The 10,249-nt window shown below is 35.9% G+C and overlaps 1 protein-coding gene across 6 annotated transcripts in view; it reads right to left on the bottom strand.

The window, feature by feature from the left end:
• Positions 1-5,030: 5,030 nt before the first annotated feature.
• Positions 5,031-10,249, bottom strand: part of LOC110105646 (ubiquinol-cytochrome-c reductase complex assembly factor 1) — a 50,053-nt gene continuing 44,834 nt past the window's right edge. For all 6 annotated transcript variants that reach the window (XM_020835235.2, XM_028695744.1, XM_020835233.2 and 3 more), the window contains exons 6-8: positions 6,388-6,448; positions 6,245-6,293; positions 5,031-5,348 (exon numbers count right to left, since the gene is read on the bottom strand). In XM_020835235.2, the coding sequence (XP_020690894.1) occupies positions 5,269-5,348; positions 6,245-6,293; positions 6,388-6,448 (190 nt within the window). In that variant the 3' untranslated portion in view covers positions 5,031-5,268. The remainder of the gene's footprint in view (positions 5,349-6,244; positions 6,294-6,387; positions 6,449-10,249) is intronic.

Genomic DNA, 10,249 nt, shown 5'->3' with positions numbered 1-10,249 from the left:
TGTGCTGAATCTGAATATGCCCTGCCGTGAGATGATGTCGGATGAATTGAAAATCTATTTCGATGTGTTTCGTTCTTGCGTGAAGCACAGGATTCTTAGCAATAGCAATGGCAGAAATGCTATCGCAGTGAATGAGAGTAGGAAGCTGCTGATTTACTTGAAGTTCTTCGGCCAGCCGTCTAAGCCAGAGGACTTCCGAGATATCTGCTGATAGAGAGCGGTATTCGGCTTCCGTGGAGGACTTGGCGACAGTGATTTGCTTCTTAACCGACCATGAGATGAGATTTGGTCCTAAGAATGTGCAAAAACCGGAGACAGATTTTCGATCCGAGTTGTCTGATGCCCAGTCCGCATCGGAGTAGGACTGGAGCTCGAGATCGCCGGTAACGATGGGTAGACCGAACGTGATAGTTCCTTTGATGTATCGTAAGATCCGTTTGATGTCTTGGAAGTGTTGAACTGTTGGAGATTGCATGTGTTGACATGCTCTGTTGGTAGCGAAGGCAATGTCGGGCCGAGTTATTGATAAGTATTGCAGTGAACCGGCCAAACGTCGATACCAGGATGGATCTGGAAATGGCTGATCGGTGCTTGTTTTTGATTTGGAAGCTGGCGCCATTGGTGTAGGAGAAGTCTTGCAATCCGACATGCCCGCCATCTTGAGTAGTTTAGCTGCATAATGAGCTTGAGTTAGAAACAGACCGTGAGATGTATGTGTTACCTGTATGCCGAGAAAAAGGTTAATTTGCCCGAGCTGTTTAAGTGCAAATGTTGAGTGAAGATCCGCAAGCAGAGACTTGATAGCAATAGGATCGCTGCCTGTTAAAATGATGTCGTCAACGTATATAAGAAAATAGATATGTACATTATTTTTGATAAGAAGGAGCAAAGAAGTGTCGGAGCGACTAAACCGAAATCCACGGGCTAGGAGAAAATCCGTAAGTTTTTGAAACCATAGCCGAGGGGCTTGCTTAAGTCCATAAAGAGATTTATGCAATTTGCATACGGCTGTTGGCTTATTTGGATCGATGAATCCCTTAATATATATATATATATATAGGGAGAGAGAGAGCTTTCTTTTTAAATAATTATCACGTTGGTTACCACCATCACTGTTGGCAACCACTACATTCATCATTATTGATTGTCGCTGGCGAAAATATATATATATATATAGGGAGAGAGAGAGCTTTCTTTTTAAATAATTATCACGTTGGTTACCACCATCACTGTTGGCAACCACTACATTCATCATTATTGATTGTCGCTGGCGAACACCATCGACGTTCCACAAGCCGTCTTCATCGCAACCTTGTTGGCCGTCGAAGCCACCACCAGCGACAACCGTCACCACCCACAAATGCACCAACTACTATAATAATCAACTTATTCCATCGATATACAATAAAAATTGTTGGGAATGGAAGTAAATCATGCAACAAAACAAACAAGAAAAATAGAAAGAATCGAAAAGTAAAAGACACCAATATTTAATGTGGAAACACCAAATATCAGAAAAAAAAACACAGAGCCACAAAACAAGAAGAAATTCACTATGAAAATTAGGAGAAATTTATATAGTTCTCTTGTCTCTCTCGCTCTCTCCTTGCTTCTCTTCCCTCTTATACCGTTCTAACACATAAAAAAAATAGAAAGTTAAATGAATTACACCAAAGAATGCCAACCTTAAGAAAAAAGAAAAAAAAAAAAAAAAAACCATCCAATCTGCCTCAAAAGCGTTGTGGTGCTAGCTTGTAACGCTGCACCGCTCAAACCTCTGTCATCGATCAATCTCACAGCGCTTCGGCGCTAAGCTCTCTATCTTTTCTTCCAACAAACATTGAAGCACCGGGGTGCTTGGGAACAAAACACTAGGGCGTTCGGGTACAAAATATTGGTGCATTGTGCGAAAAAAAGAGAAAAATTCCACAGAAAGCCCCCAATGAGCTTGAAAATTTGAATTGAAATCTGAGATAATAGTACAACTCGATTGATCGACACAATCCAATTCCACACAAACTAACAAAAATAAAAATATTATGTACTTAAGAAACAATTTTTTTTTATGTTAAAACATAAACAAAATAATATAGAAATAAGGGTGCCAATTTCGGGTCACAGGTCGGGTTCGGGTTAACCCGACCCATCTTGCAGACACGGTAACACCGTCAACAGCTTCGCGTCAATGGCATCCAGCGGCAGCGGCGAGCCTTCAGCAGGCCACCGGCAGCTGCGACAGCCTCTTTGCCATCTCGGGATGATCAGCAGCCAGCTGCCAACAGATGCGAATCGCGACACGATAGTTGGGCAAGCAGGGAAGCGAACAACGGGCAGCACAATAGCGGGCAGTAGGGCATCACAGCGGATAGGCTGACGCGAACGCGATCTTGTACTCACGCGGACAGTGGGCGTCACTCGGGCAGTTGCGGTCAGCGGGTTAATTCGGGTCATTTCTGGGTTTCCGGATCAACTCGAACCCGACACGATTTTTGAAACGGGTTGAAAGTTCTAACCCGAACCTGACCCGATTCAGGTTCGGGTTGACCCAAATTCGAAATTTCTATGTCGGGTTCGAGTCGGATTTTCATGTCTTGTCAAATATTGACACCCCTATATAGAAGGAAGTGAAAAATTAAAAACATAACCAGACACTTTATTTTTCATCTTTTACTTTCGTCTAATGGCAAACATAATTTCTTCGATCAATGGGTGGCAATTAGACACTTTATTCCTAAAAATCCAATTATTTCTTTTTTACCAGGTAAAATAAGCTGAAATATAAACATCAACAAAGAAAAATCTTTTGCAATTTATAGAATCAAAATGATTTAAAACTTAATTCAGAGATCCACCAAAGTAAAAAAAAAAAATCATAATTTTGAATACATATTTTAAGAGTCGTGAAAGGTACATCACAATCAGAAAATAAATGTGCAATTTTCATAGTAATTTTAGTATAACACACAAATAGGATAACCAAAGCCACTCTCTTTAAAAGGAAAAATTATTAGGTCAGGTGACCTAATGTAGCTCTACGTCCGGTAGTCAATAATATGTCGCCACGTGCTCTTATTCTTTACCGCGCGGCCCGACGACCCGACTCGGACCGGAATCCGGGATTACTATGTTCGTGTATTGCTCGGTATTTGCTTGGTATTGCTAGGTATTACTCAGTATTGCTAGGTATTGCTTGACAATAACGAGAAATACCGCTCTGTGAAGACTAATACCGAGCAATACCGAGTAATACCTAAAAGAACTCGGTATTGCTCGGTATTGCTAGATATTGGTCTTCACATAATGGTAATTTTCATTTTTGTCGAGCAAAATCGACCAATACCTAGCAATACCAAGCAATACCGAGCAATACGCAAACTCCCGGGTCGGGTTGTCGGGCCGCGCGGTAAATAGTGAGAATACGTGGCGCCTGTTTACTGCTCATCGAATGTAGAGCTACGTCAGGTTACCTGACCAAATAAAAATTCCTTAAAAAGGCAACCAACAGCAACTAATAGAGAAATATGAGATCCAATGGTATAATATTCCTTTATCTGATCATTGTTGATATTGATCTGTTATATGCAAAGTAGCAATTAGCAAATACAAGTCATCTGGGTTTCCAAGTGTTACTTTCATGCTATTAACTAGGCTTATTAAATCAAAGATTAAAGATTAACACTTCTTTGGATTAACTTCTGAAAATAATTTTTTTATAACTTTCATACTAAAATAATATTATAAAATAATTAAAAAAAACTTTACCAAATAAAGCCCAACAACTTTCTTTACTCAAAAATAATCTATAATTTTAAACTAAAATTTGATCAAATTATCTTGAGATATGTATTTCATTTTAATGGTTCAATTATGGTGCTTCATCCAATTTTCATTACCATATACTTAAAAGTTTAATATATGATATTTTATTATAATTAAATGTCACTAAATAACATAAATTTTTTATAAATAAATTCTTCAATAATTAACATTTACAATTAAATATATAATAAATTAATAATATCTTAGCATATTTACACATAATTAATACTAATTTTTTAGCATCATTCTTCCAAAAATCATGTAAATATATACTGATCTACTTTTTTTTTTTCTAAACACTACTAATTTACTTTTTAGACAATTACTTCTTTATTGTTGTTATTTTTTCGTTAATTCTAAAAAAAAAATTAGTGAAAAACTACCTTTTATAATTAGAATGAGCCGCAAAAAATAAAATATCTGACATTTAAAAATATTACTTTTTCTCACAATAATTTTACAATTTTATTTATAAAGAATTATAATAACGGCAAATATAGCCTTATATGCCAAATTTTCAATACTAGAACAATTACTCGTTTCAGAAAGCTCCAACCTCACAGGTCACAGCTATATCAAAAAGCCTGTGTCCTGAAGCATATTAAATGCAATAAATTGAATAAAAAAACTCATCAAACAATAGCAACAGTGAAGTTGCACCAAAAATTTAACGCATCTTAACTTTCAAAAACCCATTAAGCTACATAATTAAGCCTGCAAATCAAGTACATCAAACAATATAAAATAAAAATTACATCAAACAATATAGAAAAAAAAAAAGATTAAAATGATCCTTATGAAAAACCAAAATGACTCAAACTATATTAAATGACTATTTTGATCAATCAACTTCTTAAAAATGAATCTAAATACTCTCATCATAAGAATATTTTGATTCATTTTTAAAAAGTTCATGAATCAAAATGATCTTTTAATATAATTGAGGATTATTTTGATCTTTCATAAAGAAGAAATTATTCTAAGCGGACACTAGATGGCCCAGAGACCAACCAAATCGCACCACGTTATCCAGTACCAAACAAAAAAAGTGACGTGGCGCGTCCTGATTAGTCTTACGACGCTGTCTGGGATCCGCACAGAATAATTTTCTTCATAAAAAGTCAAAATACTATTTTCATCTTTTTCTCAAATAATATATATAACAAATTCTATTCCAGCACCACTGCTATCCTACTAAAATTGTCAGCCCAAACAACAAAACAAGCGAACATCTAAATGAAATGTGCCATCTTAGACCAATATGTTCCTTGTCTTCAACTTGAGACAAGGAAACGAAAATTGCTAATAGCATTCTAGTCATGTGCCCCTAGTTTTTAGCAGGAATCCAGTGACAAGGCTTTCAAATATAAAAATATCAGGAAAAAAAAAATCAACATCAAAAGCTAGGTGGCAGATCTAATTTTTTATTCTATTTACATTGTTTCACACTCAATTATGTAGCTTTTGGTACTTGCTCTGCAATTCCAAGGAAGTAAACAAAAAGTTGCCAGAGAATATAGCTTCCTTGTCTGCATGTAATAAGAAGATTATAAGCTAAGAACATGTTTAATTAAAACTAAAGAGAAGCCATCATCATCATCATCATCTATCATCATCATCAGTCTTATCCCTATTATTTAGGATGTTGAGTTTAAGAATTCTCCTACATTCATTCTTTTTTATGAGCTCCCATGAGATGTCAACTCTAGTTCTTTTAATAACCAACAACAACAACAACAACATCAAGTTCTTTTAATAACCAAAATGAAAAATTATATTCTAAGTAAATTTTTGATCAAGATGGATTTTAAAATTTTTAATTTATATTGATTTTGAGATTAGTGCAATTTATGAATAATCAATCAACTATTATATTTGTAAAACCCGAAAAACTTCGAACAGATGCGTCACACGCATTTCGATGCACCTCGATGAAATTAGGTGAAATTTTAAAGTCGTCGGAACTCGACGCAAATAATTTTATTAAATTCTACGTAAAATTTCAATCAAAACGGTATAATTTAGAGGCGCTAAATAATCTCTTGAGAAGTTTTTAGATTTATATATTTCATGTTTATCTGATATTGAAATGCTATGTTCTATCATTAAAGTCCGACATCTATTCCCGCCTCGTCTATGCGAGCTCACCGGGCCGAATCGTGACAATATTTTAAACATTTCAAAACAAATCAATGTATTTTAAGATTCATTTTAGTTAAAAATTGGTCATCATATTTTCTCCTATATTTTTTCATAAATAACTATTTTTTAATTTTATTTTACTTCTAAATTCTCCTTTCCCATCATTCCATCAAACATGGTGACTTACTTGGTGTTTCCTATTTAAAAAGTAAAAGCCACCAAAACTAAAAAAATAAATTGAACTGAGACGAAAGGTTAAGAAAGCTGATACAGTATATTATACCTGTCAATGACAGGCAGGTAGACTCCCTGCGTGTATACCTTGACATTGCCTACAAAAGACAGGAAAAAGAGTTTATGTAAACTTAAAAGGAAGCTAACTGGTCACGAAATCTAAATATGAAATTAGTTGTAAGAGGGACAAGCCTGGACGGCAGTTGTAGCTGCGTCACTGGATGGCCCTGTACCATCGTCTGAGAATATATTCCTACATAACAAAAACAATAAGCCACACAAGGAAAAATATTATCAATGTATTTTGAGAACATTGTAAAGGTCAATGCAGGACGTTCACAAAAATACAATCAATGGTAATTTTGGTCAACATTTACATTTCAATCGGACGACAATTTCATTAGTTTTATTAATTTGATATCTTCATTGCTTTCTGGCTTTTCTCCTTAACAGTTTTTACTTGTCTAACGAGTGATTGAGATGGTGAATGTTGATAAAAGAATAACGTTAAGGCATCTATTATTAACACTGCATTTATTAAAAATTAGCATGCCAGTGGAAATCGGATTAAATTATGGGATTTTGGAGGATAATAGTCATTCTCTTGCTATTTAATTTTGATGTTATGAACTTCAAATGTAAGATGAAACTCTTTTTTTTTAATATCATTAAAACAAGCGGAAGACATAATTTTAATGTTTTCTAAAATTATTTTAATCATCAATTGAATTCATTCGAATTTTCATGGAAGCTTTAAATACCCTAATACCCAAAAAAAGAGAAAGGGGCAAAATTGGTCCCTCAACTTTTTGTAAGGGACCAAAATAATCCCCAACTATTTTGAGGGATCAGGGACCTATTGGTCCCTCAACTTCTCCAAATGAGATTTTTTTGATCCTGACATCTAATGGTAGAGTTGATGGTGTTAAGAATGAGGGTACTTTAATTTTTTTTTAAATTAAAATATTTAATAAATGTAATTTTTTAGAGATTATAACTTTTGTAAAAAATATTATTAAACTTTTCTTTATTGAAAAAAATTATACATAATTTTATTTTTAATAATTATACATGATTTCTTTACCCCTTCTCTCCTATTAATTGCTCTTCGACTTCGCCTCCATTGCGTGACGGGTAGAGTTTTGAACGACTAGCTAAGTAAACTTTTTCGCCTCCTTTGACGACGTTCCTTCTAGTCGGATCCGAAATCACACTTCGTCGTTCATTTGTTTGATCGAAAGTAACAACGACGATGGGAGCTTGCTCGTTATGAAGGTAGCCACTCTTCCGTTTGCGCGCTTCTTCAACCAAATCGACTGCGATTGAAAGTAGCTTGCTAGTTGCGAAGGTAGCCTTCTTTCTTCCTTTCGATCTCTTCTTCGGCCAAAATCGACTGCGACCGGTAGTAATGACGACGACGGGAGCTTGCTCGTCGCAAAAGTAGCATTCTTTCTTCCATTCATGCGCTTCTTCTTTGCTTGTTTCAATAATAAGGAGAGTGCCAATTTTCCACTAAAAAAATGCATCTCATATCTTATCCTGCTATATGAACATGACCATTTTCAAACTCATCATTATTTGCTATGACTAGAATTTCAATCCAATAGTCCAAACTTCATGCCTCATAATCTTGATCATTAAGCCCTTTTTTCGGGTCGGGTTTTCGGGTCGGGTCCAATATTGACTGATGGAGTTGATCTTCCAATCTTATCCTTTCAATATGTCTGATGCGAAACAACCAGGATTTTAAAGAAAAGATAAAAGTTTCGTAAGCTTGCTACTTCACGAATGATGGATTACAAGAAAAAATTAAAGAGTTATCTTTGATGAATTTTTTAGCAATAGGTTGCAATTTAGAAGGACTAGCCTATTCAAACAAAATCAACAAATCACAGTAAAGTTTAATGCACTTGTAATAACAATCCATAGGTTAATGTCAAGAATTTTCACCTCAAATTCCTTGTACCTCACTAACTCTCTATGGGAATTAATTATCGGGGAGAAGTCTTGAGCAAACTAGACGATGCCAATTAAGAGAATGGTGACACCGATGGTCTTGATCATGGGGAAGTAGCCGGAGGAGGTAAGGTTGAATGTCCCACGAGTTGCCTCTGCAATAACGGTTGTTGCTGGTCGATCACCCCGGCTAGGTGAAGAAGGATGTGATCTACCTAGTCTTCAACGACATCTTCTCTTCCTTGCCATAGAACTCATGTGGATTGGAGCTTCCAAGAGAATAGTAAGAGGAAGAGGGGGTCGGCCAAGGAGAGAGGGGGTGAGGGTTTGGGTTGTGTGATTTTGGTTTAGGGTTAGGTGGGGAAAATGATTACAAAAATCTAAATTTAATTTCAGATTCAAGTAAATTGGGAGGGAATTTGATTTGAAAATTGTTTTCAAATTCAAATAAGGTTGGGATGTAAAAAGGAAATCCAAGGTGGAGCTCCCATCATGGGGCCAGCGGCATTAGTAGGGGGAGGGATTTTTGTGGAGGGAATTATGAGCTTCCAAAACAAGCTATGTGATTTAGGAAAGGAATTATAATATCCAGTCTAATTTGAAATTCAAATTAAGACTAGATTTAATCACTTTCTTAATTTAGAATTTCAAAAAAAGAAAAGTATTTGAAATTCAAAATTTGAATTTCAAATAATTAGAATTCTTTCCCTCTTGGTTTGGCTTAATTTAGTAAAACAATTATGATGAGGAAAATCATCATAATGGTGGGGATTATAGAGTGGGCCGGCGGCATGGGGGAGGGGGATTTGGCTCGGGTGGAGGGGAACAAGCTTTGGGCCGGCGGTGGTGATGAGGTTGGGAGGTGGGGTTGACACAATGAAGGGAGGTGATGGTAGGTTGTCGGGTAGGAAGGAGGGGAGCTCGGGTGGTGGGAATTGGGGGGAAGAAGAAGAAGAGATAGAAGAAAACCAAGAACTCACTCGCAGAGGCTGTTGGGTACTTCGATTGAGCCTCTCCAAGGCTTTGACCACTCTCTATAACTCACATAGAGATCCAAAACAAAAATTGAAATTTCATATCTGTAAAACCCGAAATTCGCTAATTGAGTGTGTCGCACGCATATCGATGCGCCGAGACGAAATTAAGCGAAATTTCGACGTCGTCGGAATTCGACGAAATAAATTTCGTTAAATTCGTCTCGAAATTTCGAGCAAAATGGTATAAAGAACTTATACCTAATTTCGCTCGGTTTGGAAGATATAAATTTCCGAAGCTAGTTTAAGTAAAATTTTTCCCAAAGTTCCTATTTTGCCCTTCTAAGTTTTAAAGAAAATGTTAGGGTTAAGGGCACATGCGTAAAAATGCTATATAGAAATTACTTAAGTCCATTTCATGCCTAAGGGACCGAAACATTCGGTCCCTTGTTTCGTTTCCTTCGGCCGAACGAGAGAAAGGGGCGACGGGAGAGAGAGGAGCGGCGGAACTTCATCCCGAGCGGCTATTTCCGGCGAGATTTCCGGTGAGATTCATTGGGGAAAGGCAAGAGGAAGACTTGGGATAGGTTTCCCTTCATTCCTTTGAGTTTTTTTTTTAGTTTTATTGAAAGAAAGATATTAGGGTTTGGTTTTTCTTGATTGTTTCTTTAGCAAACCTTTAGGGTTTGCATAGGAATGTATTTTAGTGAAATTTCAAGATGATTTCTTAAGGGAAAACCTAGGATCCGAATTTTAGGGTTTCTCTTTTTGACAAAATTTTTATTGGAATGAGTAGAGGAGCTTAAGGGAAGACTTTTGATATGAAAAATGTAATTTTTTCATTTACCAAATTTGAGTGGAAAAATTAAGGAAAGTCTAGGGTTTTTCAAAACCTAGTTTTTATAGGACGCATGCTTCCTAATTGGGTTCCTAAGGGCTTCAAGAGGCCTCTAATGTCAAATTGGAGAGAAAAAAATATTTTTCCAAATTTTAATTTAATATAAATCCGAAAATAATTGAATATTATTGATTAAATAAATAAAGGGGAGGTTTTAGCATGCTTAAGGAATGATTTGGGCAAAAGATGAAAGTCAAAATTTTGGGTATTTTTCTTAATCCGAAAA

Source organism: Dendrobium catenatum, unplaced genomic scaffold (genome assembly GCF_001605985.2).
Source record: "Dendrobium catenatum unplaced genomic scaffold, ASM160598v2 fragScaff_scaffold_671, whole genome shotgun sequence".
NCBI lineage: Eukaryota > Viridiplantae > Streptophyta > Magnoliopsida > Asparagales > Orchidaceae > Dendrobium > Dendrobium catenatum.
This window is presented reverse-complemented; position numbering and strand designations above follow the sequence as displayed.